This window comes from Pseudonaja textilis, chromosome 4 (genome assembly GCF_049901715.1).
Source record: "Pseudonaja textilis isolate UNSWEBS1 chromosome 4, rPseTex1.2, whole genome shotgun sequence".
Lineage (NCBI taxonomy): Eukaryota > Metazoa > Chordata > Lepidosauria > Squamata > Elapidae > Pseudonaja > Pseudonaja textilis.
In genome coordinates, this window is record NC_141993.1 from 81,005,961 (window position 1) to 81,024,569 (window position 18,609).

Here is an 18,609-nt window from a genome sequence, read left to right on the forward strand (position 1 = left end):
TTGTTTTCCCTATACATGAAAAAAACAAAACACCCTGCTCATTTCCTATTGGGGTGGTAGGGAGGGATCAGAAAGAAGGGAAAAACAAAAGTTTCAAAAAGGGCAAAAATAAAGAAAAGAGGAGAAAGAAGAGAGGAGAAAGAATAAACCATACATAAGTTTTCCTCAATCTGATACTCTCAAAGGGCTGCTTGCATAATTCGGTTCTCTTTCTCTCTTGTCCTGCTTTTTTTTTTTTTTTAAATTTCCTCCCACTTCCAATGTTTTTTTTTGGGGGGGTGGGGGACTGCAGCAAATTCCAGCACTTGGTGAACAGGCTTCACAAGCTGTGACATCACTCTGTCATCTTCTTCAGGGTATAATTGTTTTGCTTTTTTTTTTAAAAAAAAGAAAATGTACAGTACATGTATTTAATTATTTTAGGTTTGGCTGTAGTGGACTGGCCATGGTTCAGTTGGGACAATAGCAGTACATGGGTCGTGGGGACAGTCATTTTGGCTATGTACACATTCATAGTCGGTCCATGGCTTCCAACTAGTAGCGCTATTTCCGTAGATCTAGTACGCAAACCTGCAAAGAGGGAGGAAGGGGGAAAAAAGGGGGGGGGGGGGGGAAAGGGGTTTCAGAAAATTTATTTATGCATTAGATTTGGACACCAACAACAAAAGAACAGGCATTCTACAATACAGAAAATGTGCACTATTCTTATACTCATTATGAGGGGTCCTTGGTGCTCTATGATAGGGGTGTCCAACTCAAGGCCTGCGGGTTGGATCTGTCCTGGAAAATGTTAAGGGACAATCCTGTGTTGCTTTGGCCCGGTCTACCTAATGCAAAGAGGAAACATGCCAGCAGTTTGGGGAGCAAGCTGGCCACGCCCACCCAGCTGGCCACACCCAGTGAGTGGCACCACTCCGTCCACGCCCACTCAGTCAGGCACGCTTGCCCGGTCCCTCGAAGGTCAACCATAGCCCTGATGCAGTCCTTGTTGAAAATGAGTTTGACACCCTCTGCTCTGTGAGCTTAGTTGTTTCCTTGTAGACATTTCATTACCCAAACTAGGTAGTATCATCAGTGTTAGTAGGGAGTGGGATTTGCTCTCAGTTTATATTCCAGTGTATTGTCCTGTCAGTGCTGGTGGAGGTGGTCCAACACTCAAGAGTGAGCCTTTTCAGTGGCAGATCTGCAATTATCTTTGCAATATACTCACCAGTGAATTATGTGTACTGCTGCATTTATTGCCTTTACAGCACAAGACAAAATCTTTTTCATGTCTTTTAATAATATCTTGATACTGAGGAATTTTGGTTCTTTGGAATGTATTCAAATGAAGGGAATTTGTAAACCCTACTACAGGTAGTCCTTGACTTAAAACCACAATGGAGCCCCCAAATTTATGTTGTCAGGTGAGACATTTGTTAAGCGGATTTTGCCCTGTCTTTCTTGCCAGAGTTGTTAAGTGAATCACTGCCGTTGATAAATTAGCAACATGGTTGTTCAGTGAATCTGGCTTCTCCGTTGATTTTGCTCATCAAAAGATCGCAAAAGGAGAATCACATGACCTTGGGACACAGCAACGGTCCTAAGTATGAACCAGTTGCCAAGTATCTCCATGATGATGGAGCTGCTGGAAAACTCATAACTGAAAAACGGGCATAAGTCACTTTTCGCAGTGTTGCTGTAACTTTGAACAGTCACTGAATGAACTGTTGTTAGGTTGAGGACTACCAGCATTGTTTCTTTTAAGACACATCCTGAAGGTATGACAGGGGATTTTTCTTGAGTGAGGGATTTCACGAGAAGTTCCTTCAACATTTCCCACCTCTTCAAAACTCTTGGGTTCGTTTGCCTTGCTTAAGATTATTGGCTTCATTGCTTAGTATTTAATTTTTATTTTAAAGTAGTAAATCAATTGTCAGGAGAAATATTCTACAAGCCCAAGTGTACCCTACATTTTACAGAAATAAAGCAGAACCCAAACATACCCAGCATATTTAGATGCTGGCGTGTGACAAAAAGAATCAAGTGCAGGGGTGGAATGCGATCGGTTCAGCCCGGTTCTATAGAACCGGTAGCTCTGAAGAGCAGCTGACACTGAACCAGTTTGCTGCGATGACCTGCTTTACGTGATATTGCTGAGTGCCTCTCGTCAGCTGGAGAAGGTAAATGCTCGCCAGAGCTGATAACGCGCACGCCTGTGTAGCACACATTTGATGCGCACGTGGCTCTCCCCGAACCGGTTGTTATGCTGGTAGGATCCCACCCCTGATCAAGTGTAACATCTCATTTTGTTTTACTTACTGAACCATCTGAAGCACTTGCTCCAACTTTGTCTCCTGCTGCATTCCAGCAAACCTCAAAAATGCCTCCTGTCCCCCGATAACTATGCACCAGAGCACCCGTCTAGAAAAACAATAAAACCAAGAGGTTGGGATAGAACACAATGACGCTAAAGTAATGTAAGTATTATAAGCATCAACTGGTTATCTCTCCCGGTAAGGTATGCATTTCCTGGCACGAATGAATATTATGTATTGGGACAGATTAGAGGAACTGAATATGTATAACCTGGAGGACAGAAGGGAAAAGGGGCACATGATTGAAACCTTTAAATATATTAAGGGTGTAAATAAGGTTCCAGAAGGCAGTATTTTCAATATTAAGCAAAAAACAAGAACATGGGGGCATAACTGCAGAAAGTAAGTTCAAAAATAATGTTAGAAAGTATTACTTCACAGAAAGAGTAGTGGAACCAACTGTGCAGGTAGTGGGCCAATCATCAGTTAACTGAGGTTTAACATGCTTAGGATAAACGTATTTCCATCATCCAACGAAGCTTTTTAAAAATAAAATTAAAAGAAAAAGAAAATAAGAAAAGCCCTCAAAGGGAAGACTTGATGGGTCACAAATCTTCTGTTGTCAGTTTTCTATGTTTCTGTGTAGTCATAGCAATATGCAAATAATTAATGGCCCAGCTGTTCTTTCTGCAGCAGACATTAAGTAAAATACAGTGCTGGATAAACCTGTTAGATGTTCTCAAATTTTGTCCCAAAGCAGGAAAAGTACTTGTTGTATTTGTCAACAGCCCTTTAAAGAAGCTGAGCCTTTTCCTGGGTCCATTCATGTTACTTGGGAATTGCAACAGTAATAGCACTTAAAACTTACAGTATGTACCATTCAGTGGTGGGATTCAAACTTTTTTACTACTAGTGTTGAGGTAATTCCCCGTTAGGAGAATGAGCGCATACAGGGAGACGTATAGAGAGTAGTGTTGGAATAATACACACAGAGCACACAGATACACTGTACAGTAAATGTAGGTTTTTACTTCCAGAAAGGTTTAAGCAAAGTCCAAAATAAGCAGTCCAAAAGTCATTTACAGGTAAATCAGTTTTTCAATCCAGGGATAATCCAAATATCAAATTCCAGTGTCAAAAACAGTTCAGTATCAGAATTACATCAAATCCAGTAATATCAGTCAATTAGGAAAAATGGAGGAACAGCAATACTTTCCAACAGAAGGAAACAGAGATACTCAGACACACTCTCTTCTGAGACTAAGACTAAACAACCCAGGTTTCTGGCTCCATCTTATGGCTGTTTGAGAAACTACACCCTATTGCATGCTCTTGCATTCCCTTAAAGAGACAGTATTAAAATGTCTATCCTGGTTTATATATTTCTCACCCAAATACCTGTTAGGTGACTTATACTCCTAACAACTAGTTCTGTGGGGGTGGCAGGGGAAGGATACTGTAAAATCTCCATTCCCTCCCCACTCCTGGGGGAAGGATACTGCAAAATCCCATTCTCTCCTCATCCCACTAACCTGCTTTCCAGCTCCATTCACCTGTGCAGGGCAACAAAAGAAGACCCAACTGATCAGCTGGGACTTGGGAGGCAGAGAACAGATGGGGGCTGGGCCAGTCAGGTATTTGCTGGTTCTCTGAACTGTTCAAAATTTCTGCCACTGGTTCTTCAGAACTGGTCAGAACCTGCTGAATGCCACCTCTGGTACCATTTGATACTGCTTTACAGCACTCTCTGGTCAGTTTACAACCACAGCATATTGCTTCGAACAATCTAACCTCAGAAGTTGGTAAAGTCAATCTTGTGCCTGGTCAGGACAGAACTCCAGGCTATGGGTAGAATTTGCCTGCAATACTACATTCTAACTCCTGGGACACCAGGATTCCTTTTCTGGTGGCCCAGAAAAAAGACACAGCTTCTTGTAAGGACCACTGATAAATATAGCAAGCACAACTTTCCTAAGCCAGCTCTGAAAAACTTTTGCTACTTTCAATGGCAGAGAAAGTACAAAATATTTCTCAAATTTTACAGATGGCTTTGGTTTTCTGGTGGGAGGTGAGAAGAGGTGAAAATTACAGTAGTCAACTTTAAATGTTCAGAATATGAGAAAAAGACAGGGACAGCCTTCATTAGCTAATCTATAAAATGATCTGCACTCCCTCAAAGCATAACAAATTGCTTTTCTTTAATGGTAAGGAATAACAATGTTATCCTTCTGTCTTTCCCACTGAAGCTGATCTGATTAAGGCCATAAGAAACCTTTAATAGGTAATAAAAATAAGTTGATAAAATTACTAGTGCTCCAGGAAACATACCTGTGTATTCCAGATGTGTACACATTTGTCGAAAGAACCACTGGCCAAATATCTACCATCAGGACTGAAAGCTACACTGTACACAGGTTCTTGATGTTTCGTCAAGGTATGGATGCAAATCCCTCGGTCTACGTCCCATAACCTGACTGTAGAATCAAAGGATGCACTACCAAAGACAAGAGGAAAACAATAATTGTTAATTGTAACTGTAATTTATATATTTATTTATAAAATGTACCTCACACTACAATTGTCTGTAGAGATTCTCAGTCATTCAGGTCATGATTGTCCCAAAGGTGCTTTTTTAGGAGGCAACTGGACTTTGTTTTTTTCTTTGAAGACATTTTGCTTCTTATCCAAGAAGCTTCTTCAGCTCTGGCAGGAGTGGATATTGTTGTTCCCCACTATTCTGTCAGAGCTGAAGAAACTTCTTGGATGAGAAGCAAAATGTCTTCAAAGAAAAAAACAAAGTCCAGTTGCCTCCTGAAAAAGCACCTTTGGGACTCCCACTACAATCGTAAAGAGACTCTTGACTTCCAAATTGGACATCTTCTCTCTCTTGGTGGTGGTCACTATGAAAAACTGGCTGTTACACTGCATTTCTTAGAACTTCTGAGACATGGAAAAATGCGGAATACTATTCAGGAGTAGGATGGAAATTCTGCCCGTCTTGAATGAAAAAAGCAATTACATCAGTCATTTAGGTGACATTGAGCAACAATTTAGGTGACATTGAGCAACTTGGCTGTTGAAGAAGTCAGCAGTGAAGTGTGTCAGGAAAAGGACTTTATATTGTAACTTAAGTACATGATGTTGAATGCTTGTGCTATGTAATATATAAGCTTTCTATGGGGTTAGTTACATGATGATTGGGTAGTAGAACCATCATTCAAAGCATGCTACTGCAAGGTACCTCCTCCTTGCCTAGTTTATATTCTGGAGAGAGATGGGAATTTAGGAAATATTAATGGATGCTTTGGAAGTCCCACCCCTAGGAAGTTTTTGAAGTTACAGCTATAAGCCCTCCCCCACAGTCATGTGATCACATATTGGGCACTTGGCAACTGACTCATCGTTACAACTCTATGAAGCATCCTGTAGTCATAATCTACAATTTGCCAGTTTCCAGCAAAATGATACCCATTGGGGATAATTTATTTGCTTAATGCCACAGTTTTCACTTAATGACTGCTGCAAACATACGTATGTATGTATTTATGCATGTATGCATGCATCCAGTCAGATGATGCTTATGACTGCAATGACTTCACAATTCTGGGCTCGTAAATTGTGTGGTATCTGTACCCTGATCTATAAAACTAAGAGAACCCAATTAAACTTGATTTCAATGTATTTAATAAATGTAAATTTGATTCCCCAATTATGTTTAAAAAGGAACAGTTATCTTCCCCAATATTCCATCTATTTATGCTACCTTATATATTAAAAAGCAATTAAAATGTGAAAAAATAATAATAAAAGAATTTCCAAATCAGGAAAGGGATTGATGATGGTAGCAAAACCACTGTGTTCTTTAGAGGTAATTTGAGTTAATGGGTTTACACGTTAAATTCTGAAGGAAAAAAAGAAAAAGGAGAGAAGAAATTCCATAAAAAGGATATTGTTTCTGAATATTTTCCATATTTTCATAGAAAAACCCTGAAGCACAGTTATGGAACCATTTCTATATCCAAGTGGCAGAAGAGGGCATGGTGTCTATATTTAATCTCAATAAACAGTTTCTAGACCAGCTCAGAAAAGTCATTAAACAAAATTATTGGCTTCATTTTTTCTCCTCCTACACAGGGAAACCTTACCTTGCTAACATTAAATTGGCATTTGGATTGTTTGTTCCTGGCCCTGTCGGGCTCCATTTGATAGTATAAATTTCTTTGTTGTGGGCCTGCAGATCGTGAACACAGTTATCTTGCTTCATACTCCAGATCTAATAGAAAAGTGAATAAAGAAAACAACAATCAAGCTTTATTTAATTGTAGGTAAAGAGGTCCTCGTAAATCTTGCAGGGTTTTAAAGCAAAACACAACAAAAAAGGGAAAAAAGAGCATTTTAATTTGTTTTCTTTTTAATACCTCAGGTATGAGACAGTAATACTCAAGAATGAGGTTATATTTTTAAAACATGGGCTTTTATTTAGATTTACATTGTTGAAATATCAACTTATGGTAGCTTTACATTAGAAAAATTGTGATTATATATGAGTGTGCACACAATTTCTATAGGGAAGGATTGCAGACTGATATAATATTTCAGATTTCATCCCTCACTCCAAGCAAGTTGATCTGACTTCCACATTGGTAGAAGACTCTTAACTTCAGTGACGGAAAACCTATAACATGCATGTCAAAGGTGACATGCCTCAATGTTTGGGTGAAGCACCAGCTGTCACCAACACCCAACATCTATTCTCGACAGCACACCCTCCTTCTCATGCCATTTTCAATTTGCAGAGGCCGTGTGAGAATGGGCTTTGCTCTGGCGCGGCCTCTGGAAGTCATGGGACAGAGGTGGGGCCTCTGGAACGTCCAAGACTTGTTTGAGAATGGGAATGTGCTTTCATGCAATCTTAGGAAGTCATGGAAGATGAGTGAGGTGCACTCGCATGCTTTGAGGGAATGGTCTTTTGAGTGGCAATGGTGGTGCTAGGGCTGAAATCAATGTCCAGGCCTCTACTGCCTCCTAGTGACCTAAATTAGGGGCTGGGATGGAAACAGAGAACTTTTCTCTCTGTGTGAATCATGTCAGGCATTTTTTGAATTTTTGACATATTGAGCTCAAAAATTTCACCATCACTGCTCTACTTTCTGAGACCTAGAGTAGAAGCTGAGTGTTCATCTTCTTTCATAGTGTTGCATAAATATCACAACTCTTCTTCCTCCTCCATCATCTCTATCACTATCATCATCATCCTAGTTCTTATTCAGAAGCATGAGCCCTCTTATGGTCAAGAAAGCAATTCTTTTGCACATTATCAACTCCTGCAAGTTTAGGAACAGGAGTCACATAGCAGCTGTAGGGCTCAGCCAGTTACAGGCAGCTAGGGCTTCCACGGTGCAATCAAGTAGATACAGAAATAAAGATTAAAACGACAAGCATAGATGGGAGAAAAATGTTTTCCCAATGATTTCGCGACAGGAGTCCAAAATCACCCAGAGGGGCAATACATTTTTACCTTTAGAGTCATGTCATCAGAACAAGAAGCCAGAAGATTACCAGTGGGGTCCCATTTGATTGCGTTTACTTCATTCTGAAAATAAGCAGCAAGAGAGATATTAGAATCTCAGTTTTCTTTGTAAGAGAATCGTCAGATTAAAGGGGGGAGGATGATTCCCCAGAAAAAAACAGGAAGGGGACAATTGTAGAAAATATAGTGAAAATGTCCGGCTCTAAGTAATCCAGGGACAGAAAACATACTTAGGAGAATTGACTGAGTTTGTATGTTGGAGCTTTACAGCAGGTTAAATCTTTTTTTTTTTTGAAATTTTTTTTGGGTTTTCACAAAAACAAAATACAAATAAAACATCTTTTTTGAAAATAGCATGGTCCCAGGTTATCACTTCTTCATACAGACACAAAAGTCAATTTCATGGTCATTTTTATATTCTATTCCATATCTTATTACCATTTTATATTTTATAACCATTTTATAACCATTTTATAAATCATTACTAATAATTAAAAATGTTCCCTTTTAATTCTCTCAATCATTTTAATTCATTTATTAACAAACATCCCACTACATTACAGTAAATATTTTATCCATCATCATATTTTCTAAAATTATTTCTATTTGTAATATAACAATGCTATCTTTTGTACCTTTGCAGAATCCCTTTTGCAATTAAATTTTCACCCATTATCTCTAAATAAGCTTATGGTTACAATCCTTATATCTTTTATCTATTTCTGTTTCTCCATTTCTTGTTTCTGTTTTTTACAACTTATTTTCCTTGCCTTCTTCCCCCTCTTCTTCTCCCTCCCCTTTTTACCCCCTCGTCTCTCTACTTCTAACTTTCTCATCTGTAATCCCATCTTCTGTTGCTTTCTAATATTATACTTATCTTTCAAATTGTTCTTCTTTTTGGTTGTTTTTTTCTAGTCTTAAACCTTTCACTCTCTTTCCCCGCTTCCCCCCCCCCGCCTTAAAATTATTTGATCATTAAAGATGGCTTCTTCTTTGTCCCAATCTTCTTGTTCTGCAAGCGTTTCTTGTTGCTTCTCATAGTTCCAGATCTCCATTTCTAAGAATAGAAACACGAAGCCAAAAGAACTTCTCCCTTCTTGTGCATCTTCTTTCCATTTTTAAAGTTCCGTTTTCAGTTCTTCTAAGAGTGATACCATTTTAAAAACTTTTAAACCCGGTTAATTTTAGTCATCTAGATGCAAAAACCAAAAATCACCAAATAATCCAAATAATCCAAGGCTGTTTCTATTTGCTTCTTTTTTCCACTTTCTCTTCCTGGGGTTCTATTATTTTGTTACCAAGTTTCAATTAAAATGTATCTTTGAGGAATCTCATTAAAATTTCAATGTAAGTTCCTTTTAATTACAGTTCTATTCCTTAATTCCAGGCAGTCTCCTCCATTTTTCCAGATCCTGCCCTTTTATTCTTTTTTTTTCTCCTTTCCTGCTTTTAAAAACTTTTAAATGTCCAGAAATCTTTATTATGCCTTTGACTTTTATTTTCAGCTTAGATGCCTATTAATGTCAAAGTGGATTTTTTTTTCTATTTCTTGCTTAAGTCTCTTAGCAATCAGTATAAGGAAGGGAAGAAAAAAAACCCTAATCCTTTCCCTTCTCTCTCTCCTTCGCAGCTTCAAAATCTTCTTTGGGAACAATGTTGTTAAGTTTAAATTCCAGGGTACCTTATTTATTGCTTTTGCTGTTTGACCCGGTCAATCAAAATTTTCTCTTCTTATCTTCCTCCTGCACATTCTTTTCCAGTCGAGTTCTTCTTTGTGGTGGCCATTTCTGACCACCACAAACCACCTTCAGGAAAGGGAGTAATGGCCAGTTGGGGAGGAGAGATGCGGCTCTCCTCAACCCTGCAGGCAGTCTCCCCCCTCTTCACCACCTCTATGGGGTGGCTTAGTCCCAAAACCAGCCGGCTTGGGGCGCTCCAGCGGCGAGCAAGGATCGAAGCCTCAGAGAGACGAGGTTTTGATCTGTCGCCAAAGAAGCTCAAACCGGAAGTCCCACAGCAGGTTAAGTCTTTAAGGGGGTCAGTATTACTAAAAAGTAATTTAGAGTCCAGGAGAAGGGCCTTCTCTGGAATATCTTATCTGAGGTGAGATTGGCCTCTGCCAGATGACTTGGCACCCAATGGAGGAGCTTCACACTGGAAATGGTTGGTTAATTAAAAGCTAATCCCATCCACCTCGCTCCCACCCACCCCACCCCCAGGATCCCTATCCCTCCTTTGCCATCTTGTGTGAACAATTTTGTTTTATCTGCGTTGTTATCTGATATCTGTCAGTTTTAATGTTTTTATGCTGCAAGCTGCCCAGAGTAGTTTGATATGAGATGGGCAGCAAATACATTTCACAAAAAATAAATAAATAAAATAAAATAAAATAAAAATTTAGTAGTAAGGTGTAGGCGATGACCAAGCTGAGCCTGCGGGAGGGATCAAACATATCATAAGTCACAAGTCCCTGTTGGCCCACAAGAAATCTAAGGTCCTTTTATCTCCCACTCATTCCCCTTGACCATCTTTTGGTCAGATTCTTGTAGAGAGCTTAATAACCTTGCAATAAATATACTAATTTATACTCATTTGAACTGCCTGAATCTCCTGATTTCCTTGGCGCTTGACAGAGGGTTCTTGGTATTTGGGACCTTCTCTTTATTCTCTTTTAGTTTCTCCCCCAACCAAGAACACCCTCTAAATAGTATTGCAATAGCATTACAACTTCCACAGCAACAGAATACAGACTTCATAAAGGGTGTACAAATTGCAGAAATTGAATGGTGTATAACCTTTACTTTCCCTGAAGACTAGCTGAATTCATTCTTGAAACATGTTCAATGTCTATAGAAAACTGACACCTTTTCTTTAATTGAGAACTGTGACTTTTAACAAATAACCCTAACCCTAGCCCTTAGACAGTTTACATACAGGGACGAAAAAATAACAAACTGTGCTTCAACCTTTGTTGTTATTGATGTCCTCCAAATAAGTTCAGGTTGAATTTTTGATAATCTGAAGATCGTGAATTATGGGAATTGTAACCCAACACATCGAGAGGATGTGTGGTGGGTTGGGATAGACTGGTGTGAACATTCTCTTATTTTGCTTCACATATATACTACATGGATAATAGCTAAAGAAAATTTTACTTACTGTGTGGCCCTGGAAGGTTTTGATGGGTTTATCTTGACCTAATTTACAGACATGAATACACATATCTGTACTACAGGAGGCAAATGTGTTGTTGCTCTGCCAGTCAACATCTAACGCTGGTGCTATTGAGAAAAAAGAAAGAAAAAAGTCAGAAGAAATAAATTTTCTTTGCAATAATTAGCAAATGAAAATGATGAGATGACTGGCGATCTCATCATTTAGAGCAAACAGAATTTAGAATGCAAAGTTCATTTTGGAAAGATTCAAGGAGAGACTGTTTATACTTGAAGAAGAGTTGTGAATATGACAATCAGAATTTGTCTTATCTAATTTGTCAGTTTTATATCCTGCTTTTGTCATATTTATATTCTACTTTTCTTCCAACTCAAAGGTATATGGGAAATTCTTACACTACAATCTTCTTACAAAATTATAATCTAAGAACAGAGAAAGTTGGACTGTGGTATAACCACCGGATATACCAATGCCACACTGTTCCCATCTTTACATCTACCAAGAAAAGTATCAGTGACAACATTGATTTCTGAAGGTCACCAGACATTTTGGCACTGACTTACTGAAATATTTGCATTATGGAAGGATTAGTTCTAACATGGAAAGGTTTTCACTCCATCACTGAAAATTCATCACATGGATCAACTAATGTGGAATATAAGAGGCACACATTGTATGAAAATTGATATGCACTATTTAGCGCTGAAAGAATATAGGTAGTCCTCAAATTATAGTGGAGAGTGGAACTGGGATTTCTGCCACTAAGTGATGTGGTTGTTAAGCACAATGTCATGGGACTGCATTGTTTAATGAAAGTAATCCAGGAAGTTTGTCATGCCTTTGTAGGAATCTGATTCGGAGGGGAAGGCCGAGCAGCTGACAGGGAGTGGGAGTGTGGCTCCGCTGGCTGTGAAAGAAACTGGGGAAGGGAAAAGTCCGGCTGGGCAGAACAGGGAAGAGGTAGAGCAAATCAGGAGGAATTCAGAGGAAGACCCAGGGCCATCTCCTCTTCATCCTAGGGCACGCAGGGAGGAACAGAGAGGGAGCAATGTGAGTTGCATGGCTTATGGGGGAGGAAAGGGCCCTGATTCTCTTCATTAGCTGCAGCTGGGAACACAGTATTTAAAATGGGAAGCTAAGCACAGAAAGTTGTTGGAAGCAAATCGTGAATTATCTGGTATCATCAAGGCTTATCTGGGTTCTTGGCGTCTTCCCAATTGTGTGTGTTTGGCTGTGCTTTCAAGGCTGTAATTCCTTCTCCTGCCCTGTCAAGTTAATTACTGTAGCGTGGTTTGTTTGAATTTTTAGTTACAATTTGTATATACTTTGTTTTTGGACTGAATTTTCTCCACTTAAAGGCTGTTCCTGAGAGAGTTTTTCTCCAGCCAAAGATAGCCTGGATATTGGGGGCAAAGTTGGAGATAATTAAAGGGACTCTTCTTGATTATTTAACTGTGTTGCCTGTGTGCCATGCCCCAGGTCATCACATACTTGCAGTTGCTGTCTTAATCCCAAAATGTGCAGGCTGTTAAGTGGAAAACAGTGGGAGTCCCAGGTAAGGAGTGTGAAATTGTCACGAGGGGGAAGACCCAATGCAGGCCAAACATGGAGGGTATGGATGTTGCAGAGTAGCACAATCTCAAGAGTGGAGAGAAGACATTGCAATGCATGCAAACAAAGAGGAGAAGTGATGAGGAAGTGATGCATGTGAGGAAGGAGTGTACAGTATGTGTGAACACTGCTCAATAGCAAAGTGTGAGCTGGAATCCAAATGTTATTCATTTGACTAGGGTTGGAGGGCATTGCAAAGGCCAGAACTTCAAGGAGTGGTTGTAGGACTCTTTGTTCAGCATCACTGTAACTTTAAATGGTTGCTGGACAAAGGTTGCTGGATGTTAAACAAGGACTACCTGTATAATGAAATGTGAAGAATATAAATCATTATTTTAAGTAAAATCCAATCAAGAAAGCAGTCTACTCCAATACGTTGTTGGTAGCAATGCAAATGTAGAAGTTGAACTGACTCAGGAGAAAGTTAATTAAACCAGTTTCCTCTTTTTGTCAATAGGAGGAAATCTGAAACAAGACAGAAATTTTATTTTTAAAAGAGCCTGTAATTTCCCCACAGCTGAATTAACTGGAATACCAACTAGTAGTGCTGTTGGAAATATGTGCTAACTGTAAGCATACACACACACACACACACACACACACACACACACACACACACACACACACACACACACAAAAAAACCCCTCAAAAACTATTAACCAAATCACAAAACACTGGTTTATGAGCTGTTTCCTCTTTAATCTGAAGAGAAAATACATACCAGAATGAAAAGGAAACTGCTGTTTGGCTTCTCCAGTATGTGCATCCCAAATAATTGTGGTCTGAATTAAAAAATAGAACAAAAACTGATTTACAATTTTGAATATGTTTAAATTTACCAAATCAACTGAAACCATGATATTTAGGACTATATTTTCTAAAGATTGGATTCCCTTTTAAAGGCTAATGAGTAGAAGGATATAAACTGTAGGCTTTCCTTATCACTGCCATGTTACCTGTATGTTCTAAGTTTATAACACAACTTTTTTAACTCAAAAAAAGTAAATTAGAAAAAAAAAATTGTAGCGCAGGGTTGAACTGTGGAGCTCTCCAAGTTTGATTATTTTGTTGCAGATATTTAATTATCCAACTAGGTAAATGTTCATTGCTGAACCACAGTCTTGTAGCACTGAAGATGTTACCTAGTCGGTTAATGAAACACCTGCAAGAAAACAACCAAGCTCAGAGAGTACGGAGGATTCCATAATTTGAAGTCTATTAGGACTATACAGATAGTTTTTGACTTACAACTGGTTTTTTTTAGTGACCAAAGTTGTGACGCCGCTGAAAAAAGTCGGTTATGGCCATTTTTCACAATTATGACTGCTGTAGCATCCCCATGGTCATGTGATCAAAATTCGGGGGCTTAGCAACTGGCAGGTATTCCTAACAGTTGCATTGTTCTGGGATCATGGGATCATCACTTGCAACTTTCCTAGCTGGCTTCCCACAAGCAAAAGTCAATGGGAGAAGCCTGATCTGCTTTTTGTTTTGATTCGCTTATTGTTAAGCGAATCATTGCAATGGTTCACTTAACAATAGTGCAAAAAAGGTCGTAAAATGGGGCAAAACTAACTTAACAAATGCCTTGCTCAGCAACAGATATTTGGGGCCTAATTGTGGTTGTAAGTAGAAAACTACTTGTATTCCTACACTTGACCACAATTTATTTAGAAAAAGGGTGGCATCAGTTATGCTTACTAGATGCTAATAGTAAAGGGAAACAACTAAATTGTTTCTAAAGAACACTTCATTTTTTGTGTTCCATATCCTAAGCCACAGGTGTCAAAGTGGATCATGTCACATGATGTATTGTGACTTTTTTTGCCTTTGTGGAGCCAGGGTGGGTGTGGCCCATGCATGATGCATCCAGCCTAAGGGCCGCCAGTGTGACACCCTTATCCTAAACTATCTTCATATTTTTATCTGCAGCAATGTATTTCAAATAAACCAATGTCGTCTTACCTTGTCCACACCTGCACTTAAAATGAAGTTCCCTTTCTTATTCCATTTTAATGCAAATATGGGACCTTTATGCTGTCCTAATGTGCTGGCGAGATTACCTAAAAATGAAAGGACACCAGTTATATTTTGATTTATCTAAACAGTATTTGAAATAATTCCTCCTGTCATATTTTACCTTTAAAAGAGGAAAATAACTAATAATGTTGCTCTCACCATCTTTAGTCCATATCCTTGCAAAACCATCATACGATCCCGTTGCTAGAAGCGTACCTTCACTCTGGAATTCAAAGTATAAGCATTATTCTATTACTACGTGTTCTAAGAGTCTGTAATCTTCAAACAGAGCATGCTTCCTCTGGTTTAAGAGATGTGCAAAGTGTGCGAATTATACACATCCCCTCTCAAAGCTTTCGTGTTTCATAAGTGTGATCATATCTTCCCAATCAAGAAAAGTCATTTATTTGAAGAACTGCTAGACATAAGGAGATGTGCAAAATGTTTCAACCTGAAATAACCCATGATTTTCTTGCTTAAAGTGTCCCTATCTCCTTATGATCATTTTTCACTTCTCATAATATCACAACAGAATCTGGGGATCAGACCAGCTCAACTCTGAATCATTTTGGGCATTACTAAAACCTCAAAGGTATATTTAATGTATCCCGTTACAAATACCTTTGGAGGAAAAAAAAATGTTCCAAAGCCTCTCAGGAATCAGTGGCTAGCCATTTTAACATAGAAAGTTTTAAAGAATATCTCATTTCACACTGATCTTCTTGCAAATCTATCGCTTCTTCGTATCTTTCCCTCAGTGAACTTTTGAGAGTTGTTCCCTAAACTTCTGTGTGAAAGACTTTTTGATGATTGAGTTAATTCATTTTGATTTGACTCTAGAATGAGTTTTTTATTGCACAAAGATTCAATTGCAGGTGAATGTATTCCTTGTTTCTGCCAAGATTATCTGAAAAGTTTGAAGATTGCTTTTGTTCACCCATGCTGCTGTTCCACATTTGCTTCACATTCTCTGGAGTCACATTTTCATAACTCTAATACGCTATAGTCCCAAAGGTGCTTTTTCAAGAGGCAGCTTGTTTAAAAGTCCAATTGCCTGTTGAAAAAGCACCTTTGGGACAACCATGACCTGGATGGCTGAGAATCTCCATAAGACGAATACAGTACAGTAAAAACCCAATTTGCAAAGACTGCTGAATTTTGAAAGCTTTTTGAAAAACTGTATATTTAATCTCTCTGGTACACCCTAAATCAGCAGAAGACCTCTTGGGCTTGGTTCTACCACAGCAGGAATAAAACAGGTATCTATAGCGCTCATGGAAATCTGGAAGTGGTAACCTCCAAGAACGCATGTGTTTGGAGCTCAAAATATGATTATTAATTTGAACATGGGAATTTTGCTCACATTCCAATCCAGAGATGTTACATCTTTGTTACTTGGTACATCTTGCCCTCCTTCTCGTATACAGTGCCGAAGCACCAGCTGCGTAGATCCGCTGGTACTGTTTTCACTAAGATTCCATATTCTTGCCGTTGAATCTCCAGATCTGCAAAACAAACAGCTTCCTTAAAACAAAATACAATTCTTTTCAGTCAAGCTCACCAATGACTTAAAAGAGAAGAAGAACAGGGAGCGTTCTTGGAAAGCATCAAGAAAAAAATGTACTACCATACAATTGAATACCTATTCAGTTATAAAGACCTTGACTGACAACTAGTCACTTAATAATCATTTGAAGTTCCAATAGATCTCTCCCTGGGTTACTTAGGACCCGGATTTGAAGTTCTGAAGACTGGGGAATCCCTCTGGTCACATGACCATGCTCCAAGTGCTAGGTGATTGGACTGCATTTATGGATATTCATAGCATCCCAGTCACTTGACTGTGTTTTATAATAAACATTGGCAGTTAATTATGGTTTTCACCGAAATTGGTCCCTAGCAAACCTTTGGTTCACCTAACAACCAAAGCAATAAGAGTCATAAAATCAAGTGACCAGCAAACTTTCGACTCTCACAACTTTCAACTATAATTGAAAGCTCCGTTATGGCTGTAACTCGAGGCCTGCCCGTACAATCATCCGCTACATAGAGATGATTCCCGTAACAAGATTCAAACTCCTTGGACTTTAGACAAGATAACCTGACAACCAACTAAACCAGAAGAGCTTCGTCTTACATTCCCTTTTTCATGCAAGTGTCTTATGTGAATCAAAATCAAAAGTCTCCGTTTCCTACATTTCCAACTCAACAAGTTAGGAAGATATGGAAATGAAGAAGTTTTCCTCAGGATCAAAGCTGGAAAAGAGAAGTTACATTTTCAACTTCTTTAGGAAAGCATACCCTGAGGCCAAAAGATCACTGACAGGGTTCCAGGCGCAGATGAAAACTTCAGATTCGTGACCCCGCAGCACCACTGCTTTGTTAGGTGGGATTTCAACATCACCATCCACTTCCATCATATCTGTATGATTATCTATCCAAAAGAAACCATAAGGAAAGGGGAGGTATGTTGCCATTAAATTATTGTTGCTTTGTTATTGTTATTATTCATTCATACCCTACATCTCGTTGATGGAATACCTAGGGACATCATCGCTTTTATTGCAGGTAGTCCTCAACTTACAACAGCTCATTTAGTGACTGTTCAAAGTTACAACGGCACAGAAAAAAGTGACTTAGGATTGTTTTTCACCCTTATGACCCTTGTGGCATCTCTAGGGCTTGGTGATCAAGATCCAGACCCTGGGCAACTATGATGGTTTGCAGTGTCCCAGGGTCATATGATCCCCTTTTGTGACCAAAATCCAACAGAGAAGCCCGATTCATTTGACAACTGTGTTACTAATTTTAACATCATTCTGCAGGGATTTAGTTAACAACTGTTGCAAGAAAAGCTGTGAAATGGGGCAAAACTCATTCAACATATGTCCCACTTAGGAGCAGAAATTTGGGCTTGATTATGGTCATAAGTTGAGGACTACCTGTATTTGGTTCACTCTTTTTACTCTCGTAGATTTGTTGTTAATGTGCTATCTCACACTTCTACTAGAATTCTTCTTAGCAAAGTTCCATACCCCCTTTTTAAAAGTAACTGAATATTAAAAAGGAAATAAAACTCCATGTCCTTGTCATTGATTGTGTGTACATTTTAGTCCTAAAGTAAGAGGATGATGTCCTTTGATAGGTTTGGACTACAGTTTCCATCAACTCAAGTCCATGGAGCTTGAGTCAGGAATATTACGACACATAATAGCCTTAATATTCAGGGGGTTCCAGTTTGAAGACATTGTAGTAGAATTTATATGTTGGTCTTTAAGGAGTGAGGTGGTGATTTAAATTCCCTACTTGACCAGATTAGAATTACCTTAGTTTAATAATTGTTCTACAGAATATTCTATATGGTGTTTTTCTTTTCTTTTTTTTTTGGGGAGGGGGGGTAAGACGACAAATGGATAAAAAATATATACAAGACGCTTCCATCATTGCCTCATCTTTAAAAATGGACAAATCACACATGAGCATGTGATTCACTATTAAAGGGAATATCAGGTCTGACTTAAAATAAAACCAAAAGAGTTTTGAAATCTATACAGGGTATGTTTCTTTGTACATGTGTGGTTCTTCCACTCCTCCTCCAGGATAAAAATTATGTATGCTCCAAGAGGAGAATATTAACTGGTAGATAGTAAGGTTTCCCCCCAAAATCTTGTTTTATATAAAGTTTCTTGGCTCTCAAAAACAGTTTGTTGGTAGTTTTATCACATTCATCTAACTTGAGTTGAATATTGCAACTACGTAATCAAACAGTAATATATTTGTTTGGCAAGAAAGACTTATTAAGCACATATTTCTCAATAAACAAGACCAGATGATTTACCAAAAACAGCTTTATTGCAAGCCAGCACCAAAATCTTTTTTTTAAAAAAAATTAAATTAAAATGCTAAAAGGTTATGCTTGGATTACAAAAGCAGAAGTTGAAAACGATCGCGTAGTTCATTTTCCATGAAATGAGAGC

The 18,609-nt window shown here is 38.7% G+C and overlaps 1 protein-coding gene across 4 annotated transcripts in view; it reads right to left on the minus strand.

The window, feature by feature from the left end:
• Nucleotides 1-399: 399 nt before the first annotated feature.
• TBL1XR1 (TBL1X/Y related 1) overlaps nucleotides 400-18,609 on the minus strand; it is a 237,079-nt gene continuing 218,869 nt past the window's right edge. For all 4 annotated transcript variants that reach the window (XM_026705740.2, XM_087933496.1, XM_026705741.2 and 1 more), the window contains 11 exons: nucleotides 16,934-17,066; nucleotides 15,996-16,137; nucleotides 14,792-14,855; nucleotides 14,579-14,676; nucleotides 13,335-13,395; nucleotides 10,987-11,108; nucleotides 7,816-7,890; nucleotides 6,443-6,570; nucleotides 4,626-4,791; nucleotides 2,302-2,403; nucleotides 400-570 (listed from right to left, as the gene is read on the minus strand). In XM_026705740.2, the coding sequence (XP_026561525.1) occupies nucleotides 544-570; nucleotides 2,302-2,403; nucleotides 4,626-4,791; nucleotides 6,443-6,570; nucleotides 7,816-7,890; nucleotides 10,987-11,108; nucleotides 13,335-13,395; nucleotides 14,579-14,676; nucleotides 14,792-14,855; nucleotides 15,996-16,137; nucleotides 16,934-17,066 (1,118 nt within the window). In that variant the 3' untranslated portion in view covers nucleotides 400-543. The remainder of the gene's footprint in view (nucleotides 571-2,301; nucleotides 2,404-4,625; nucleotides 4,792-6,442; nucleotides 6,571-7,815; nucleotides 7,891-10,986; nucleotides 11,109-13,334; nucleotides 13,396-14,578; nucleotides 14,677-14,791; nucleotides 14,856-15,995; nucleotides 16,138-16,933; nucleotides 17,067-18,609) is intronic.